The 24,321-nt window shown below is 31.6% G+C and overlaps 1 protein-coding gene across 4 annotated transcripts in view; it reads right to left on the bottom strand.

The window, feature by feature from the left end:
• LOC132949852 (receptor-type tyrosine-protein phosphatase kappa) overlaps positions 1–20,598 on the bottom strand; it is a 171,185-nt gene extending 150,587 nt beyond the window's left edge. For 3 of the 4 annotated variants that reach the window (XM_061020932.1, XM_061020933.1, XM_061020934.1), the window contains exon 1: positions 19,751–20,594. In XM_061020932.1, the coding sequence (XP_060876915.1) occupies positions 19,751–19,778 (28 nt within the window). In that variant the 5' untranslated portion in view covers positions 19,779–20,594. Of the gene's footprint in view, positions 1–19,750 lie in introns of all 4 variants that reach the window. The other variant, XM_061020936.1, reaches the window with a different exon arrangement.
• Positions 20,599–24,321: the final 3,723 nt, after the last annotated feature.

Raw genomic sequence — 24,321 nt, 5'->3', positions numbered from 1 at the left:
TATAGCCATATAGAAATATATATATATTTGTATATTATAAATTATAACGCATAGTAACGATAATCAAACGATTTCAGTGATTACTTGGTTTGTATAATGCGACCTATTAATTAATTGTCAACCAAATGAGCTCATATCTCTCTAAGAATATATAATATGTATAATCTGCTCTTATCCGGATAAGAACGTATTATATTTTAAGGAATGAAATTTACACTACACACAATAATAGCCCTTATGGGCTTGTGAATGTCCATAACATTATTATAATATAATATATATCAGCAATTTAAAATTATAGATGTAATATTTGTAGTACCTACAATGTACTTACCTAGGACATGTCATAAAATATTATAATATTTTTTGGACCTACACGTTAAAATAAAAATATTTTCACACCCACAGAATACAATTTCGTACTAAATATTGTTCAGGTCGTCCATGGATATTTTTTTTGTTTAGTATACATCAGTTGTATTAGGTTTAATATATTTCATTGGACACGTCAGTCAACGTAGTTTATTTTTCAAGCCACTCTAATTTCAATCTGTCAAACAATAAAGCTGGTTATGGGTTTCTAAAAAAAATTGTTTTTGCTATGATAAGAATGACAAGATTTTGTTATTTTATCCCTCAATTATTGTCTTAGAGAAGGAAAAATTACAAAGCCAAGAAAGAGATTGATTGGAGTCTAATTCGATTCACTGGACGGTCAGAGTTATCGGAATCAAAATATTGCAGTAATCACAGCGATGATCCATAATTCTGTTATTTTTGAAATTAAATTTAGGACTGATAGAACGACATTTATAAATGACATATTTATTATGTGTATATATATTATGATGTTATGTTGGATGTCGTTTTCTGGTTTAATCGAAAAATGACAATTCCTACCACAAACGCGAATATAGAGAGAGTTTCAGACTTCGGGACGTAATTATATTTACTAACTATATATGAATTATTTATGACTTACGACGCATTAATTATAATGAAAGATAATAAAACGCAATCCGATTAAAATTTATAAAATAATGCAATATTAAGACATTTCCTGATTATTTGTATAAATATACATGGTTTAAAAAGTATTTAACAAAAAATTAACATATAATATATCATTATAATTTCTGGATAATAATATAGGTAGTAAATATTATGTGGTAGTATACTGTAAATTGATTAGGATTTCTTAATTTTTTTTTTAACGAATTTTCTTCGTCGGTAACTGTATACACTTAATATTTTAATACATTACAGGATAGGCAAAAAATTAAATAAAGCGTGTTAAATAAATCAATAGAGGTTTATGCAAAACATAATATAATATTAAATTAAAAATAATAATAATAAAATAAATATAATATTAAATAAGATACGAGTACCTATGAATAAGACCTGAGCAAATAGTAGGGACAAATAACCAACAATGTATTGGTACCAATGTGTTTAAAAGTGAATTACACATAGTTTTGGTAGAAGGCTAAGGTTAACCCAGACAGTGTCCCGAAGTTATCTACATTGTAAAAAAAGGTATTTTTTTCTTCAAAAAATCGCTTTTTGTATAGGTTTTGGTTGATAGGTATAGCAGTACAAATTATTCTGTAAAACAAATGTTACAACACAAAATTTATAGTAAATTTAATGTTAGCCGACATTAATGTCTGTACCACAGAAGTCGAGTAACGCAAGTCACAAAAAACTAATCTTACAGGATAGACAAAACAAAAATATTTGTTGCAATGGACTTACAATTGTACACTTCAAAAATATTATTTTTTATTACTTTTCTTATGTAAACGCTGGACGTACGTTTCTATACTTCTATCATAGTTCAGGACTTAAGTTAGTATACTTCTTGCTATCTATGCATTTATTGTATATAGGACTTACGTTTTAATACCTTTAAAAAGATCACAAAAAGCATATTCTGGTTATATAGTTAACTCAAAATTTAAAAAAATGGACTAGCGTTAGTTGACTTCTGTGGTACAGATTTAACAACAGGTTTTTCTAATTAAGTAATTTGTATTATAATTCTTTATTAACATTATTAAACCTACGAAAAAATATGATACATTGGTATAAATTAATAAATTAATATTATTTTAAAATATCAAATATAAAATTAACATTTTAAACACAAGTATTTATTATTCCACAACAGTGCTTTTATTACTATTTGAATATCGTTTCCAGTAATCTGAAACCACTAGTAAAATATACAATTTTTGTCTTTTAGCCCAATTTGATTAGAATCTTCAATTAGATTTACAGCTCATTCTGCTGAATTATTAGCATTAACAACTTTTAAACTGCTTAGTATTTATTTTCCTCGTTTGTATTTTAAACTATTTTCCCTTGTACAACACTGTAGAAGGTGATGGTAAATCGATAAGACTTGAATTTATACTCAACCGTTAAAAAAATGTTTAAGTTTTATATGAAATATCAAATAATTGTTTCAATATTTCTGATGCCTACTTCGCATAGAATTTTAAACGTAAAAGTATCTTGTACTATCAGGATCATATCCCGTGCTCCTACCCTCGTTTATTTCTAATCCTTTGGACATTTTCATGTCGGACAAATATGCTGTTATCGAAAAATGCTAACCCAATCGTTTCAGGTGTCAAATACCATATTATATAATATATAGATGGTTGTACCCGTATTATATAAACATCTATAACCATTAGGGCCACCCTGGTACCATGGCTGTCGCCATATGGCCATAAATCATAATATTATTATATAAACGCGCAGTACAAGTAAACGCAACAGCTACGACCAGTGCAGCAGCCACAGGCCATGTGCCGGGCATAAAATATCAAGACATATGTATTATATTGACGTACTAGTAGCAGTTTGTGTAAATTGGAAATTTGAAACTAATGCCAAGTGCTCGAGAGTTGTCGTGGTTCGTTACATACGTATATTATAATCATTACCGTGAAGCTTTCGTGACCTACGTCATATATTGAGTACCTAGATACAGTGAAAAATTCGAATAGATCTCACGACGAAATTACAGAAGATTATGACGACGTGTGTTAGATATCATGTCGAGGATCTGAAATTCAGCCGCGCAATGTATATAAGACTACGATCGATAAAACGATATAATTTTTATCAAAATTTGCTTTGAAATTCGCCGTTAGAGTTCGATCTGACTTGGCCACTTACCGTCGGAGCCCACATATTATGTTATTAATATCGATTTCCGGGTGGTTTGACGGTGATAATATAAAGTTGGGGGTTTGACAATCGTAGTTTTTAAACCAAATACGTGCAGCGCGGTATATTTAATATTATAGTATCACACGCGTTTGGTATGAATTATATGTACAATTATTATCTTTATATTATAATATTATATTTATTACATTTTACACGATTTAACTACTCAAACTCTGAGCGCGTGCGGGGCCTGATCGAGCGACGATACGCGTAAATAACGAGCTGTGGCGATTATAATATTATTATTATTATTATTATTATTATGTAGGCTACGTCGACATTGACACAGATAATATTATATATATATAAAAAAAAAATCGGAATACCGCCGACGAGAAACACCAGCGACAAAACGCCGACGGCGGTGGCGGTGGCTATATAATATATCCGGTCAGCTGGTAAATATCAAGCAGAACAATAATGTATATCGGGATCGGACGGGATCTATGCCAATATCGGGACGAAGAGCATAGAGCGCACGCTCGCTCGTGATTTTTCTTCTTTTTTTTTTTTTTTTACGAACCCCTGGCCAAAAGATAAATATAAAATATTCCTCCGCGCCCGGCATTTTGTAAGCACGCCACCGATAAAATGTTCACAGCATGTGTCACGGGTACGCTAAATTTAGAGTCGGCGATTTTTTTTTTTTCACCCCGCTCCCCGCGGTGGTCCACGTCTCGCCGTTTTATACGTGTACATGTGTGTGTGTGTGTGTGTGTGTGTGTGTGTGTGCGTGCCTGTGACCGATACACATAATGACGTTTACCCGTTTACGTAATTTTTCGTCGAGCGGGGAGGTCAATTTGAAGGGTCTCTCCGTGGCAGACGGGCGGCCGGAAGAACGCACTTCCGACGCCGTGCCGCTCGGTCATCGCAGAAGTCCGCACCGTCAATTATAGGTATACCTATACCCACGCACTACGTAATAATAATAACGAGATAGGTTTCTGTCGCTTGTATGATGTTACCCAGGTATATAAGCAGGGCCGGACTGGGCAGGCGGGATACCGGGAGATACCCGCGGTGGGCCGCTTGCACTCGTAGAGACGTTTTTTTTTTTATTTAGGTTTATCGGTTAAGGCTCATCCTGTCGACGGACGTAGACGCATTTTCAAATGCGATTGTATTAGAAAACTGTTTAGAGTTAAGGAAATTCCTCAAAATAGATGCGTGAAAAAAATGTATAAATTGTCCAAAATAGATGCTTGTGTGTTGTGTCATATTATTGTCTTAATGACTTCGTTAATCGGTAATCCCTACCCTATATATCATAACGCACGTCTGCACCGCCTAAAATGTGCGACAGTTATCATCACACAAACTCCCACATATTCCGGTGCCGTCATAGTGGCTGAACTAAGGTATAATAATGTGCTCGGTGGACACAACTTCGCAAAAGAGCTCAAACGACTCAAACCTTAACAAATTGCTTAACATATATTATTAATGTGTATTCTGGTCTCTGGAGTCCAAACATATGTATTTTAAATAGGAATTATAACATTTCTTTGTACTAACTAATTTTTAATTTTTTTAATTTTCAATAATAATATTAAGTGTCCAAATTATCAAAATAATATACAATCATTTTATAAGAAAATATATGTTTTTTTAGGGTTGTTTTTATAGGTATACCTAAGTGGGCCGATTTTTTTTATTTGCCCTGTAGAAATTTTTGACCCAGTCCGGCGCTGGGTATACGTACACCGACCGCTACCAACATCAAAACGGTTTTAAATCCTGCACGGCACAGGGGAGGTGGTGGATGTTTTGAGTTTACGACGATGTAGCGTTACGGGTTTTCCCGCATTCACAATTGCAACTGCAGTAGGGTTAACGCTTTTTTTTCCGACGAGGTGGCAGCTTAGAAACCGAATACGGATCGGAATTTATTAACTTTAGAGAGCACAGACGATATAACCAATTATTCGCTGGTATAGTATTCGAGGATCCTGCAGTGTTAATTATTAGATAGGTAATATATATTACAATAAATATCATAAAATTATACATGGGTGTCTGTCGCTATTGTATCTAATATATAATTACACAAAACCGTTACCAACATCAAAACGGTTTTAGATCCTATGGGAGGGTAGGGGAGGAAAGCTATTGGATTCAAGACGATGGGCGTTTTCCCGCATTCACAGCAGCTGCAGAAGTATTTACACTTTCTTTTTTTCGGCGAGGGCTTAGAAATCGAATAGGTACGGATCGAAATTTAGAGAGCACAATCGACCAATTATATTTTATCATAAGTATATATAGTATTCGAGAATATTTCTAAAAACCGATGAATAGTTTTTCGAGTGCTATTGCAGTGGAGTACCAGCTAATTTGTCCGACAAATTTACAGTTAGGTATTTGTCTTTTTTCGGATATTCCGCAATTTCATTATTAAATACTTTCTGGTACACGCAGACTCATTTGCGGGGGTTCACTGGGGTTTGGATCCAGAACTTCTGTCTTATTATAGTTAATTTTCGACAGTACTTTTCGGCAAAGACGAATTAATCATTTTTAAACTACCGTATTTTACGAGTTAATTATGCGTAGGTATGTGTGTTTGTTCAGACGAGCAAAACTTTAAGTTATATGAAAACAGCGAACGACGTTTATGTTTAAATGTTTGCACAATAGTAATCAGATTTAACTTGAAGTTGACTCGTTAAACTAAACATGCTCAATCTTTATGTAATATTTAGAAGTGTGGCAGGATTAATGAGATTATGATTAATTAATTGTGTAGTTTAGTTGTTGCCAGAGGCTGTGAAAATTAACTATTCGTATATCAAATGTTTAGTGCACATATTGCATGTCATTTAATATAATAAAACGACATATTATTTTCTTGGTCTCTTTAAGTTTAATATTCAATAACATTAATTACACAAATGTGTTAAACTATAAGTATTATTCCGAAACATCGCACGTTGTATCGAAATTGAAAACAATAAGATAATATAGTTCGGCATTGGTACATATTATGTTTATTGAATTATTTCACTTAAATTAATTAATTCATTTCATTTTATACTTTTTAACAGATCGTAACTGTATAATATTATTATACTTATTTATAACGCTCGTAATATAATTTTACTGACTGATTATTTCCTAAAATGTATTGACGCGAACTAATTAAATTTTTATTTTCAGAATTTAATCATCACGCGTATTATGAAGAGCATAATATTATTATTTTCTTTTGCGTCTATAAAATGTATACAATTATTGACATTTTGTGATTTTTACGAGTGAGTCTTATACACCCGTTAAACCTCGAAAGCGTTGCCCGTCGTCGGTTATGTCTCAAATTTTTTTTTAATACATTACTAAACCGAAAATAGTAATAAAAAGAAAAAAAACAATGCATCTACATCATTACTCTTACAGAACCCCAACAAGTTAGACTGGAGATTTTTCTCGTCTGCGTCTGAACCCGCCGCCGCGCCACCCAAGTCCGATGATCATCGATTATATTATAATATAATGTTCTATATTTTCGGCCTTTGCGGTTCATGTGGTACGATTATTAAATTATTATTGAATAGCCGGAAAACGGTACACGTCGAAATTGTGTGAAGGTTTGCTGCACCGTCGGTTACATGCCATGTAATCCTAAAACCTACAAACCGATGATACTTATGTAGGTACCTACGTAATATAATACATTATACATATTGTACACACTATCATAAGGTACCGATATGTGTGTGTATTACTGTACGTGTTGTTTAAGTATATATTATATGATATCAATATTACATGCCAGCAGAATGGCATGGACATATATTATGCGCTAAACTAAATCGTATAAATTATTCGAAAACACGCGGTGATATTTCCCACGTGTAATTTGCTAAGGCGACGAGAGTGGCGAACCTACGTTTGTAATACAGGGCTCGATCATTGTAACCGGTCACGATATCTTTGGAAATACAAGGACGTTTTAAAACGGCGCTTTTATGCAATCGTCTCAGAACGTAATATTATATTATTATTATTTAAAAAACGTCTACCTGTATACTACGATTAACGGATTATTATATTTTGTACTTGACATTTGAAAAACTCCTATAATAATATATATATATATACTTAGGTATTTTCTAAGATATTTCTAGCTACTGCAAGTTGATGACGAAATAGAACCGTTCTGCAGTATCGACGCGCTAAGTATATTATATCATTGAAGTAAAATACTTCACAGGCGACAGCGGACCGTTTGGCACATTTTTTACATTTTGTCACGAATTTAAACTATATTCAAAAAAAAAAAAAAAATGTTTTTCAAATACATTGCAAGACTGCACTCGATTTACTCATGTCGTGTGCGCTGGCCGCTGACACACACACACACACGTAGTATCTTATAATTATTATTTTTCATGACGCGCAATCGGAATCTCGTTCGCATAGATAGGGGACCCTACGCTGCAGCTGTCACGATCGCACAATCCGCGAATAAAAATAATAGCAGCCGGCCAAATGCGCCAAGTATCGGCTATAACGGCCGCTGCGGTGGGTCAGGGTTTTCGAAACTCCGGCGGACCACGTTACCGATGAGTTTTTTTTTTGGCAATCGTTTTCAAGGTAGCGTCCCGCCTAGCCGATGGATTCCGAACATCGTCATATTATTATATATATATTACTATCGGGGTGATTCCTTTATAGCGGCTGCTCCATACGAGCTTGTTAATTTTTTCGGTCGCACACGCCGTACGTCACGGTCCAACGCAAACGACAGACCGTGAAACGGGATTTTTTTTTTTTTTACTCGAGCAACTATAACATACACATACGACCGATTCGTTAATTATAATATAATATATTTGTACGACCTCGAGCACACACACACACACTGCCAATATAACGACGGTCAGAGACGCAGAAATATTATAATCTCTAGCGGTAATAATGCCTTTCAGATTTACCGAAAAACGTCTCGCAACTTATCCCCATAAGTTTGACTAAAGGACAAAAAGAACAGGCAAAGTTTTCGTTTTTTTAGGAGCAGGTGGCCGTCGTATACAATCAATAAAGCGTGTCGTTTATTAAACAATTTGTAGTATGATACCTCTGACTTCTGAGTTTTACCACGAAAACTTGGACAGGAAAGCTTGTACGCCGTCCAAATACCTAACCCTCGCCGACACTCTACGTGGGTGGGTATCTACGTGACTATAGGTAGTGTATGCGTGAGTCACCTACAAGTCTAGATGAATAATATTTATACGGTATGTTTGTAAAACAATAACAAATTGGAATAAACCTATATACATATATAAATAGTTATAAATGTGTGCTGTAAATCAAAGTTAAAATATTCTAAAGTAACGGTAAACGCAATGTATTTTTTATATTATTTTATTTTTAGTAGCTACTCTCAAAACTGTAAACACTCACTACCTAAACAAATATTATAAAATTATTGACTATGGATATTATTTTACCGATATCGATTGGTGTAAACTTAATGGCTTAACTTTATAACGCAAACATAATTAGTACGCAAATTATTATGTACATTACATTATGCAAATATACAGATACTAAACATTATTCACAAGACATCGCAGTGTCAAAGCTCAAAAATAATAAGTATCTTCCACTTAAATACCAGTGGTAAGTCCTCATTATTATTGCGATTGCTCTGTCAAGATTCGACAACTTTAGTTCGTGCTTCAACGGTTATTTATTTATTTTGTAAATTAACGAAAATCGGCTTTTACAAAGATAGAAACATAATAAAATTATACAACGAGATAAGTATTAATGTAAACATGCAAGAACGATATAACAGTGATAACAATTAGATAAGCAGCCTAGGTACGAATTTGTCATAAAGTATACGAACCGTATGCGTACATCATTCTAGGGAGGGGTGCGTTGGCGGCAAGTTAGATCGACTTGTCAATCTGTAAAAAGTGCCCTGAAATCGATTGTCGCTGGGAGAACGCCGATGCTGAGTCTCTAATAAATATAATATTATTATAGTATACATAATATTATACATTACTAGCTGATCCTGCTAGCACTTCGTTGCCCGTTAAATGTACCAATTCTATATGACGCAAACTTTGTTCAGTTCGTTATTTAATATTCGGCGTATGGTGTATGGTGTTCAAAATTTATTTAACTTAACTTTTCTGTTGCCCGGTATAAAAATTTTGATTCCAAGCAGTATACGTATTATCTAAACCTTAACATGTTACATTATAAAAAAAAGTTGTATTATTATTATTATTATTAGTTGTATTCTTATCATTATATTACTCTATAATATGAAATATGTTTATTCTATACCTATGTAATACGTAAATAATAATAGAATATTATAGCTGATCCTGCTAGCACTTCGTTGCCCGTTAAATGTACCATTTCTATATGACGCAAACTTTGTTCAGTTCGTTATTTAATATTCGGCGTATGGTGTATGGTGTTCAAAATTTATTTAACTTAACTTTTCTGTTGCCCGGTATAAAAATTCTGATTCGCAGCAGTATACGTATTATCAGGTAGGCAATCTACCTGCGGTAGATCGCGGACCCCGTGCTGTTTGTACGTAAGTGTATGATTTAACTCTAAAGTATCAAAATTGTACCAAGTTTGTCATTTTTACTTAATTCCACCTACGGAAGATTAATATAATCAATTAATACAAAAGCCTAACGCAACCGTACTAAAATCCGACGAATAAAAAAAAAACAAATTTAACACTTTTTAAATAAGCCTATCTTCTTCTCGGAGGTCTAATCTACACACAAACATTCATTTTTATCTATACTAATATATAAAATGATAGCGTCTGTTTGTATGTTCGGGATAAACTCCGAAACTACTGAACCGATTTCGAAAATTCTTTCACCAATATACAAAGCCACATTATATAAAATAGACGTAATATCGAACTAGTATTTGTTATATTTGGGCCAATTTTACAAATTATTAATATGCTGATAAATTAATATAAATTACTAAAATAATTGTCAAATCCCCATAGACCCTGTGGCTGATATCGCACAAACACATTACCATGGACCTTTATTTATCCTTACTGCACAAAATTAAATAACTCAAAAACTACTCGTTCGAATTTTCATTTAGGTACATAAAATGTTTTAGAAAAATTATCCACTGAATAATTTACAGTTGAAAAGTGGGTTCTTATTTGAAGCTTAAGTATATTAAAACATTCCAAAATTCGGATTTTAACTAACTGCATTATTGAAGAAAAAGGGGGTGAGCATGCTTGATAAATCACCCTGTATACAAAGATGGTCGTTCAAATTAAAGGTTGTAAAATCAGTATAGTTACGTTAATGATATGTATATTATAATTATAATATCCATGACAATTAAATTTGAACAACTATAGTACCTATATATAAACATGTACATATATATAATTTATAAAATATTTTTAATTGGCCTCGTGTTTTATATTAACCCGACAACAGACGAGCAGCTACACACAACTGTTTTTGTAGTTGGTATATTATTAAAAAAAGCAAAATATATTTTATGGGAATATAATGTTATTTATTTAACCCATTGACGACATTTTTTTGAGCCAACTGCGATCCGCAGCTATAATATAATATGCGATCTTTGATATTATAATATACAGATCGTTATAGGAATAATTCTATTCAATACGTAGGTCCAAATGAATTATAATCCCACGATTATAATTAATTAATAGACAATGTCGATGTGTATACCTAGCAATATTATTCTACTAAGCAGTACACTTTTAATTGTCAGTACCTACAACAGTCATACAATAATATTATACGTTTATATCTTATATTTGTGATTTTCCAGGTTGCATATAATACAGTGAAAACTGCGATTAATATTATCATTTCGTCCAACAATTAAAAACGTACCATGCATAATAAATACAAAATATTTCATATTTTACTACAGAAAGATATCTATATTAATATTATATTATCATAATATACGAGAGAGTATACGACATAATATTATGAACGTTAAATAAACTAGCTAGGTTTGGGTGTACAAAGCTACACGAGTATCATATTATATAATGCTCGTAGTTTATTTAAGTATCAAAAACATTAGTTTTCAAACATACGAATATTAAAATCGGCTAATTACATACGACAAATATTACCTTTCGTCTTCATTATGAGAGATGCACGTTTCAGAGTCTGTGTATTATGTGAGTTCAGTTTATAGAATATTCAGAAAAGATGAACCACTGCAGTGTATGACTGTTTGAAATTATACAGTTTTTACATTTGGTGGATGTATTGTGCACACAAACAATACGATAATTCAGTCGGTTGAAAGTTCGACGAAGATTTAATTTTTAGACGTTACGCCGGAATACAATTATTGACAACGAATCTTTGAGATTAAAGGTATGATTATTTATTTTTATGACCGTAAGCGAATTTTTTTTCTAATTAAAGAATTGATTTATTTTCACGGGAATTTATTTACGTTTTTATTTTAAAAGAAATGAAATTTATTATTTTAGTCGTTTACTTTTTCGTTATTACACAGAATTGAATTACCTACCTAACCTATATATATATATATATATATATATATGTATAGTATGATTCATCTAATTATATTTTATTCTTTTTTTCATTTAAATAACAAAAATTGTTATTTTTGATTCTGAGCAGTGCCATAGCCGTATTGATTTTACAATGATAAGCGTTCTGCATTTTTAAAAAATATTTTTTTCTTTTTTCTTTTTGGTGTGTTTACATGAATTGTAGTAGATAGTAAAAATGCTTCGATCTTTAACTTTGGGGGTAGTTTTCTGGTAACAAATTGGATCTACCTGGTACTTTTGGAAATGTAACAAATGAAAATACTCAGTACTTTTCAAAAAACAAAAAAAATAGAAAAAATGTTTTTATGGAAAACTAGTTGTAATTAAAAAATACATTAGGTACTATAAACTTGTATTTTTACAAAATATTTATATTACAATTTAGGTACGAGATAATTTTCCAAATATTTTTACTCTTTTTGTGCTAATCATAGATATGATATTTTAAATGTTTGACCTTTTTTTCGACTTAACTACTTAAGTGTGATAACATTTTTTTTTTCGAACGGTCTTCACTCAGAATCGTTTTTTATATTCAATAATTAACTATGGAATTTAGTACCATCCCCCAAAATAAAGATAAAACACTGGTCAACAGTCAACGCCTGATCCATGAAGTAAACTGTGTAAATATTGTAACATGACGGTAAGGTGACAAGCTCGGTTACAATTAGTATCGTTCATATGAGTTATTAAATAAACATTTCATATATCATATCAATATACCTAGTAAAACTCGCGCAGGTTAGGTTAAAAAAAATGTGCCTAGTATTTATACTTGGAAGTTGAGTAAAATATTGCAATTTAGTGATTCTTTAAACCATGTCAGACGACGACTGGAATTCAGTGACACAAATCGTATCCATATACCGTGGATAATTAAGTGACTTCTGAGAAGTTTGATAATTAAAATATCTTTATAGAGTCGAGTTCCATGCATAAAATGTGACAGGGCTTTGATCGCCTACTTCCGTTGAAATGTAAACTGTAGACTAATATCAATAATAATAATATGTATGACTTATTGATGTGCTTTCTACATAACACATTGATGGTATTTTAAATGGTACCTAGTATAAATTATTGTACCGGTATTAGTATTAGATAGATTACGGTATCGTAATTATATATTTTAATAAAAAAATATAATTTGAAATAAACATTTTCAAGTAAATCGTTTTAAAAAAAAAAAAAAAAAAATGTTTATTGAATTATTTCCAATCTTAAGTATACATTATTAAAAACCCGAGCGTAAAGTAAAACTTTGTGAAAAAACAAAAATAATTTAATCACTTTTAAATATTATATAAAAAATATTCTACATTTTAATGGCAGTAAAAAAATATTTAATTAGAATACATCAAACAATAAATTAGGGTATTAAAGGTTTTAGGGGAAAAATAATGTATTTACAATATTGGTTATAGAACATGTACAAATAAAAACGTCCATTAATAATTACTATTTCCTCGTCCGTTATTTATCCATCAAATATCGATTATCAATGTATAGATGGCGTAGAATTTAAATGAATTTATTTTTACGTCTTATACCTACTAAAGTCAAAGTATGCCTAATTTGATACTTGGATAGTATAATATTTATGATTGTTAACACTTATGATTCGGTAAAACTTCAAACTACACTGAATGGACTATCAAATATTTATATTATGAAACCGATTTTTTATTGCAGATTTACAGTATATACTCAAAATTGTTAAATACGAAATTTTTTTCTCATTCATGTGCGACTTATTTATCAGTTTATTCGTTGATTCATGGTATAGGTAAATTAGAATAACTCTAAACTGTTATTATTTTTTTAAACGTATAGCTCATATCCAAAATCAATACACTCGTGTATTTATTTTTTTGCATAAATACATAAATGTTTTTGATTTGTTGTGACTTATATATTATCAAAATAATATTATTATGTATTATGTGTTTGCACATCATTATTTTATTTTTAACTTGCAAACCGGGCCCGATACCTAAACAACAAAGCGAGTATACAAATTACACGTACATCAACTGTAAAAAAAAAAAACTATAAAAAAGAATAAATGGTATAATGACAATAATATATTACAATATATTGTAATTCAAACGTTGACATTCACCAGGAAAAACCTATCTGTTAAACCTTTATTTTTTATACATTTTCGATGTCGATAAAAACGATTTGGTAATTTGAAGGTAGAGAAAATTATAATACTATAGCATTAATAAGATGTCTACAACAGTGTTTGAGCCTTCGAGGATAAATAAATTCCAAACAATTTATTATTTTTTTTTTTTGCCATGTCTACGCAGGTACTAAGTTAATGAGCTTATGCAAATTCCTACAAACGAAATTATAGAAAACTCGTTAGTCGTTGTTAGTGTTGTAAAAAAAATCTTAGAATTTTAACAATTTATTCAATTTCAAGATATTTTTAGTGTTATAACTTATAGCTTTCTTGCAGGGCATTACATTTTTTTATGTATTTTACAACAAACTTATAACTATACACCATTTTTAAATATTATAATAATATAATAATATTCTGTACGCAAAAAACATTATTATTATTTTTTTTTTTTTCATTAAGTTCTAATAATAGATGATATTATAAAAGCAAATCCAACTATGCAACTATACGTCTAACATAATAATATATTCGATTCAATACTATTTAATAAAACAAATAGATAAATGTTTTTTAATGGAAATATTATTTTTAATATTGGTGTAAACTAATTATCATAATATTATTAGGTTCGTATTGTTGGTATTTTCAAACTATTATGAATTTCAGTAAATAAATAAATCACTAAAACGTTTAAATATAGAACTTGAAATAATATTACATAGTTCATAAGTAGGTTGTAAACTTGTAATAAGTACCTACTATATAATGGTAAAATGAAAATTTAAGTTCTAACATATAATATACGCGATGCATGTATAACGGAGGCGAATAATTTTAAATAAAGTAAAATTATATAATAATATAGTTCGTTTCAACTCAAAGATAGTCAGATAAGTAGTAATTCGGAAAAAGTTTAAAATATTTAAACTCAACCAAACGGGTCGGTATATCTAAATAAGCATAAAATATTATATATTACTTGATTTGAAACACAAAATGCTCCATCAACTTTTTTATCAACGTTTAGTTCATTGATTATGCGATTGTGTGTATTGATTAAATAAGTATATACTATTTAGTATTATTCAATCAATGCACGAGTGTAACATTATAATTTATATGATGTATCATATCTGAAATATAGATACGTCATATTATAATATGTGCCTCATAGTTTCAGCTCATATATCACTATGATATTGTTTATTAAAATTGTTTTAAAAAATCGAAAATGCAAAACACGGATTTTTTAGTATGGTGATGTTAAATTTAGTACATTTTATTTGGTTCGTTAAATAAATCTCAATGTTTTTATTTGACGATTTAAATTACGATTTTTTTTTTTTTATTATTATTATTATTCAATTTCTATACAGAACTTTTCTTTTGTACGCGTGTACAAGGCGTATGCAGTCATTCATAGTATCTAAACTTGTATATTACGGGGTGCGTATACTACTATATTCACACAATGGTAAATTGCATTTAGAAAACTTTGGTATATATTATTATTATTATTATTGTTGTTGTTGTTGTTGTTGTGTGCAGCAATAGACGTTTTACATTTCTACCAGAAAACACATTCACCGTCTTTTCAATGGGTCATTTTATATTTTTGTATATATAACGCCCAAAGACTATGTGTGGGCAATGTATATTATACTATAATGTCCGACCTATGCGAGTCTTGGCATTCTATGTAATGGGTTATAAAAAAATTGCCATGTGTTATGGAAGAAAAACGTGTCGTTAATAGTATTTGCTTAATTTGTTACAAGTTATAAAATATAAAATAACAAAAATTCTTTTACTTACTCGATAATTATTAAAATCGTAAAAATATATTTTTGTATAGTTTTCAGTTTAAACACAATGTTTAAAAAAACAAACTGCCTTGCATATATAATATAATAGATTACACAGACAATTAATAATGTTTGTTTTGTTTTAATGGCCTAACAATTTTTATTTTATTAAATAGGTAGTTTACATTTTTATTTTGTGTCTGTATAATTTTTACTGCTCAGTTATTCTCCCATAATAACATAATAATTATTATTACACGAATGTTTGCACAGATTTTGTAAATGTAAAACTATAACTTTTTTTTTACGTAAGATAGTTTTAAATGATTTTAATTTAAATTAAAATATTTTTTAATACAAATAGAGTTTAGAATTTTAGATGAACCAAAGACCAGTTTCATTTTTAAAAAACCATTAAGCTTGATACCGGAAGTGAATATTTATGTTTAAGTAAAACGTAATAGGAAATTAAAAATAATAATCGCATATGTGCTCAATTTACATTTTTTGATAATAAATGATGACAAAATAAAACGATGAAACACAAACTTTTACTTCTTATTATAAAATAATATTTTATTTCAAAAGATTGTCTCAATGTTGTTTAATACCTGTTACAAATACGTATAATTATACAACTGAGCTATGTTTTTTTGATACTTGTAAAAATAAAATATTTTATGGTAACACAAATACACAATAATAATGATAATAATCTATAGCTACACATAAATGATGATTATAGATTATAATATTGTGTATTTATTTTAAATAAAGTGTAACGAGATAAGTTGATTTAAGCCCGATTTTAATCGATAAAGTTTGTTTTGTGCATTAGTTTGTGCAATTTAATGGGTTTCCTATTTAAAAAAGCTGTATCACTTTCAAAACACAAAAAAAAACGAAGGTTTGAACGTTGGCCGGTGCTAATGAATAATGTTCCAATCCAATTTTAAACCTCAATTGCGGTTCTGTGTAATGGTCGGACGGGGACAACCAATAAAAAACGGGACAGGCCATTGATTTGGGTAAACCTCGCACTATAACGTGCTACTGAAATCGTGGTATTATATTATAATTAAATATGCAAATCGTGCAACATCCGTAAGTTATGATCGTAAAAAAGCAAAATTTTCCGAAAGATATTTATTGAGTTATTACTGTTTATCTACTAAAATTATTATCATAACTCGTCAAAACTAATTATTATGCTTAAATTCGTCACAAAAGACGTTCAAAAGTACGAGTGTTCATACATGTACACATTATATGGTTATCAACTTTTAATATTTTGAAAATACTAGTGTACCCACAATACTTCTGTATGATAGATTTACATATAGTACGTCTTATAAATAACCAAAGAATATTTCTCATTATAATATTATAATTCATAACGTAATTTATACAGAATTAAAGACGCGCAAGACCGTATAAACGCCGTAAACCCGAGAATCGGTAATTACTTTTCTATTAAAAATTGTTTTATGCCAGTTTGCCAGTTTATAATATTGTGCTGCGCAGCTTATTCCTTCTGTATTTATTTTGAACAAATGAAGCCGTGAAGAAATTCGGATAAAAATACGTATAAGTTAATCAATTTTTGGAGTGCTATATTCCTAACTATTGCAATGATTATGATATGTGTAAAAAAATTTCAAGGGTTTAATATGCACCAGATATTTTGGTATAACATCCGATAACAACTCGAGTTGGAATTTACATAGTATAAACAACATAGAAATGCGACTACGTTCTTCGGTTCGTACATTTTATAAACTTAAAAATATCTCTCCTTAAAATATAACGCACAGTATATAATATTTAGCCTTTTATCAGACGGTTTTTCAATTTGGATGTTTAGTGCTGGTTGGATTATCCGAAAACTATTTAAAACAATTACAACTTCAACAAGGAAAAATTTTAAGAATCTGTCTAGATATTAAAAAATATGATCGGTTCTAAGAATCAAAACTATAAACAATTTTAAAAAATGGCTGTTAACTGGGTAAAGAAAAATAGTGGTTAATATAGAACTACAATAATTAATACATTAAGGACAACTCTGCAGGGCTTTAGATTTTAAAGTGAACTATGCAAAAACTCCTTATGGTGAAAAATTCATAGACTATACATTAGACCTACTATATTAAATTCATTGGATTTTCAAGTAAAACATAAATTATTATATTATAAAAATAAAAATATAGAGCAATAAATAATTGGTTATTAAGCAATTTACCATAAACCTAATAATTTTAATTGTATACTTTATATTCTATGTTAATATTTTTTCTCATATTTTAATGTAAATTGTTTATTCGTTTATGTTTCACGTTCTACTGAATTATTTTAAACTGTATAATTTTTTTTATATCTTTTTTTTATTATATACTAAATAATATTACTTAACTGTATTTGTTTATTAGTTTTATAATCTACAATCTATTTTAAAATTCTGTAACTCTCTACCGCTAACACAAATTGACTTATAAGTTATAAGTTATATAATATATGCGTTTAATTTTTGGCAAAAATTAATTCAACCTACTAAATTAAGAGAACGTAAATAATTATATCGCAATATAATGTAATATAAGTATATAACGCAAACACTGATTCACTATATAATTTGAATTAGATATCCACCCTATATAGTCTTACGCTCAGATACGTTATTTCATATTAAGCAAATGATTTATCACCACATTCAAATTGATCACATTCATTACAACAGTGACGACTATATCCACAAAGAGTCAGGTTTTCGTTTTGTTTCTGTTTTGATAAACAATTTAGATTGTCCCGTCTGGGAAAAGTTGAGTTTATGTGTTTTGTTCGTTCTCTGGGCTTGTGATGTGGGCCCAGCATTATATTATCCTATGACGACTGACGAGGAGGTACACACTCGAGAGCTACTGTACAGCAGACCGAGTTCTACGGCTTTCTCAAATATTTCAATAATAATTATTACGATTGTTGTTTTAATTATACGAGTAAGTATTATAGTAAAACGTAAACTGCGAAGTGGGCCTTCAAAAATAAAGGGAAATCTCTAGATATTACTACGTGGAGATTGGAGTTATACTACACAGGTTATAGTCGTTTATCCTGGTTTAGGCCGAAAATATATACAACTACGGGTTGGCCAGTAGTAGTATTGTGGTCGGTTGATATATTTATTTTTACGGAATGAACGAAAGGCATTTTTAGTGTACATTTTCTGAGCATTTTATATGGCACGTATCTAATATTGACACAAACAATATTAGGTTCGTTCTGACTCATATTATATAGACGCCGTGGACATGTCCATCGGATGATAATAATAATATGTCCCTCATTCAATAAGGATATTGGCTGCTCAGAACGTATACCTACCTTAACCGTTTCAATTATTCAAGACGATGTGGTCTCATAATAAGGTATATCCACACTAACCTATAACGAGCTGCATAATATTTGAACGATGAGCACCTGTTCGATACCCAATCGCATCTAATCCGATTAAGCGTTTGCTCGCCGAAGACCATACTTATACCTATATATAGGCTATATAGACTAATAATAATACTATATGTATGTACCATCAGTTATAGGTATAGGATAGGTACCTATCATGACTGACAGTGCTTGAATCGAGGGAGAACAAGGGGGGGGGAGTCCCTCTTCTTAAAAAAAAATATTTACGAGTACCTCTTCCAATCATCTCCTGACCAACAACACATTTAAATATTCTACAGGTACGCACCACATACTTTGTTTAAAACTTTTTTCATCCTCCTTTTTTTTTGGGGGGGGGGGGGGGGGGGGGTTGACTTTAAGCACTGATATGATGACCATTTATTTGTTCGTATATTATTATATATTTTTTATTCAATAATATAACACTTTTTTTACGCGTATAGGACGGAGGAAACGAAAACTGATAAGAAAACTCGTGCTCATCGCACAACTTACATAACGGCAACAGACCGCTGTTGAGCATGGACAGCTTGATGGTGTTGGGTATGGACGCTAAGGACACGCTGTTGGAGGACGACGACGAGTCGGCGGCGGACGACTTTTTCTTCTTCTTCGGCTTGTCGTCCACGTACTTACACGTGGCCGACTTGGACCGGCCCTTGTGCCGGTACGTTTTGTTACCGCCACCGTGGTATTCGCTGTTCGGATAGCAGCCGCTTCCGGTGCTGCTCGCGCCGCCGCCGCCGGCCACCGACGAGTCGCTCCTGTACGACGACAGCTTGACGACCGAAAACCGGACGGTACGTTGTTATATTAACGGTACGGACGGTAAACGGCAAGCGACGTACGCGACGTGCGATTAACAATGTTATTATTATTATTATTATTGTATGATATTAATATTATATCGTGTCGCAGCAGTCGTCGTTGAATATTAATAATGATAATAATAATAACAATATTATTATAATCGTTTCACGTTGACGTCGGAAAACGCGATCGCGCGCGCGCCCGCGCACGTGTCAAGGCGATAAAACGGCGAAATCGTGCGTACTGCTGCAGCACTGACGCACTGTCGGACTGACGGACGGACTGACCGACAGAACGACGGGCGGACGGACGGAAGGACGGACAGCGCGCGCGCACTCAAGACACACCAACGAGGGAAGACCGGCCGCGACCACTGCAGACGTGTGCGTGACGGATTCAAACGGTTGTTTCGAAACACGCGCACGGCGCAACGGTCGTCGTCGTCGTGTGATGCGTCCGCGTGTTGCGTGATGGCGATTGTCGTCCGGCGTCGGCGGTCCGCGGGAAACTACTAACGGCCGCGTCGAGGTGTCGGTCATGTACTCATGTGTCGTCGACGCTGCCGCCGCCGCCGCCGCCACTGACGGCGCCCGCGTATGTGAGGCGCCTCCGCTCTGCTGCTCTCGTCGACGATCGGTCCGGAGAGAATTTTTTTTTCACCGTCGTCAAATCCAACTGCCAACAGGTACCTATGCTCAGTGGCGAGGTGTGAATAAATTAGGCATAATGCACCGATATATTATTATAAGTAAATAATATATTTTGCTATAACATTAAACAAGACATAATATTGTATTATTGTGACAATGTGAGAGAAGAGAGAATCCATTTAAACTACTTCCGCGGGTCATGAACTCATAAATTAAGGTTAGATATAAATAGATAATAATTTAACTGTTATTTAGAAGATCACGCGGCCATTTTTTACGTTTATGACGACGGGGAAGTTTTCCGGATATTGTAAAAGAGATGACAGTTTGAGAATCAGAGGATTTGAGTGGTTGAAAGAGCAGTTATTATGAAATGAATTATAGTGGTAACATGTTGGTCAATGTTGATGTATTTTTTTTGTGCATGATATAACTATATTATGTATATTTAAATATTATAGACTTTACTAATAAAAAAAAAATATGACAATATAATTGTTAATACCATAGACAATATCACTCCAGAAATAAACAAACCTAAAATTAAAAACCAATCACTTTAATGAGTTTATGGCGGTCGATGACAAAAATGTCCTTTTTAAAATGGCCTGGTTTACCGATCGCTTTTTATATGCAATACCTAGGTTCTAAGTGTATTAACGAACCGAGAGATAGATGATGTGGTGACGAAAAAGGTGAATATTATAATCGGCGTGTTATGTAGAATATAGATCCACGGGCAACAATTAAAGTTTAAACGGATGGTTAAAAAACTTAAAATAAAACATTTGACTTAACATCACATCATCACCCAACAACGCAGTGGTGTTTAAATGTAACTAACCGGGGAATAGGGAATTATGGTTTCAAAAATTGTAAATTTATACAAATCGTAAAAACGTGTAGGCACCTACAGAAAAATAATATCGTTGCCAAAGGCGTAATCGTAATATTTACTCACTCGCGCAACCCCTTCAGTAGAATTCGAGTTTAATTGCTAACTGATGACTGAATAAACTTTATTATTTCAACCATTTTGGTATGTAAATGTTCAACAAAACACCCACCCACTAAAATAATATATTATATTATATATACTTATGCTACACTATTACACTAATACATTGGTGGTTCACTGCACCAAAAATTGTAAACTCTAACCGCTTCTTCGTCAATCTAAATTTTTCAGGATAAATCTTAACAGTTATATGTTTATCATTTAAAAAAGACAAAATATCAAGTACTTGCCTAACAATTATATGAATTTCCAAATAAACCTAAAAACATATTATGCTGTATAACAAAATAAATAGCAAAAAACAATAATTTTTATTGTACATATTATAATACATGTTTCATGTAGCTTATAGCTATGTCTTTAATCATATGAAAATTCCTGCAGTATTATACTTAGCCTCCGCGGTCTAGCCCGTACTATAATCAACTTTAAGTTAATATTTCTTTTTGCATATTTAAATTTTTCAGGGCGAAGGTATTTATTCCCATGATATTAGCTGCTACACATGTATACAACTACCGAGCCTCGGTGTAACCAACCATAACCAACGACTTTTACCACATTTTTCTCTGGTGTCGGTCTGAGCCTCAAAATAATAATTCTGTTCGAACCTCGTCCGCGTGCCTATATGGCTATACACATGCACATATATATGTATACATGGTGATGGTTTTTATGAATGCTCGCCCTATTTTTATGCTCAAATTATACCTAGATACATAAATAAAAACTATGGTTTTAATAATTTTTAAATAAGGTAGGTACACTCGAAGACCATATTTTTGAATACTTGAGATTTTTGTACCATTTAAGGATGACTCTGTCACAATACAAGCTTCGGATTTTTTAATAGGACCCCCCTCCCCCCTTCGCTTTAAAGTATTCAACAGATATTTTTCTTGAGAACTTTGATGTAACTAAATCAATATTTGAATGAGTAGTTTTTGAGTTATATAACTTTGTGTACCTACTAAGGATAAGATGTCTATTGTGATGGATTAAGTAAATTTGGGTGCTTACATGATTTGAAAATTTAGTAATTACTATAGATCTATCAATATGAATGGTTAATATTACATCTATAATATATCAATATCACATTGGTACTACAGTTTTTTACTATCCTTAGTTTAAACATTTTAATAGCTCAGAAATTACTTATTAGAATTTTGAATTAGATACACCAACATTTTCAAGAAAATCACCTGCTGAATAACTTACAGTAAAAAAGGGGGGTTCTCGGTTGAAAAATAGAAGTTTGCATCACCACAGGACACTCCTTAAGTAGGTAGTACAAAAAATACCAAGGATTAGAAAATATGACCTTTAGGCATATAGGTACTTAAAAATTTTAAAAATCAGAATTTAATAAAGGTACTATTAAAGGGAAAAATGGGGATGACCATGTTTCAAAATCACCCCGTATGCCCACCGTACAATATATTATACATATATATTCACACGTCATATACTCGCACACACTCGAAGGGATTTTGGCATTTGACCTACGCGTTTTCGAAGGGACTAAGTCCGACGTTAACGATCCCCTCTTTTCCTCTTCGTCGTCGTACCAACCCCCCCCCCCCCCCGTGGTGGCAAACAAGGCTTTTAATATGTCGGCATTGTTGCAGTACAATATAACAAAATATAGACGGCCGCGATACAGGTAAAGTGAATATAATATATACCGTGTGGGCGAAAGTGCACTGTACACAATATTTCTGAGTATATATATATATGAAACATGATTTAATGGCTCCATATACAGGATGATTCGCCAAGCATGCTCACCCCCATTTTTTCCTTTAATAATGATGGTTTATTTAAATTATGATTTTTAGATTTTTTAAATACAACTACTGATCACATTTTCAATTTCTTGAATTTTTACGGCAAATATTATTAAGTAGATGATTTTTTGAAAATTTTAATGTACCTACTTCATTAAAATTCGAACGAGTACCGCCCAATTTGCCAGTTATTAAAATGTTTGCACTAAGGATAATACTATAGTCCTTAAAAATGGTTTTACAAACAAATAAAATAGATCTAATATTGGATCTAGCACCTGTTCATTATATTTGGGCCATTTTTACAAATTATTTATGTTGATATATTAATATATTAATCACTAAAATCGTTCACTAAATAATTTTCGTAAATTATTTACCGAATAATGACGTTCTCATTTTGAATAACGGAAATTTGAATCTCCGCATGACACTCCTTGAACAGTACAGAATATCTCAAGAATTTAAAATTCTAATATGGTCTTCGAGTATGTGTTTAAAAATTCCTGCAAAAATCAGATTTTGAATAACTACAATATTGGGGAAAAAAGGGAGTGAGCAACGAGCATGCTTGGCGAATCACCTCGTATGTTTAGGTATTGTATGTCGAGGACAACGGTGTATTGTCGAAAATCAAATACGCACTGGGCCGCCCACACTTATATATTATATACGTTAGGTATATACCTAACCTATATATAGGTACCGCGAGAACGGTAAGCTCACGAGTCACTGCCACGTCTATAGGTAATATTATATACTTCATAATATTACATTGTAAGGTCGTATTTTATACTC

Source organism: Metopolophium dirhodum, chromosome 8 (genome assembly GCF_019925205.1).
Source record: "Metopolophium dirhodum isolate CAU chromosome 8, ASM1992520v1, whole genome shotgun sequence".
NCBI lineage: Eukaryota > Metazoa > Arthropoda > Insecta > Hemiptera > Aphididae > Metopolophium > Metopolophium dirhodum.
The sequence above is the reverse complement of the archived record's forward strand: the minus strand, read 5'-3'. Positions and strand labels throughout refer to the sequence as shown.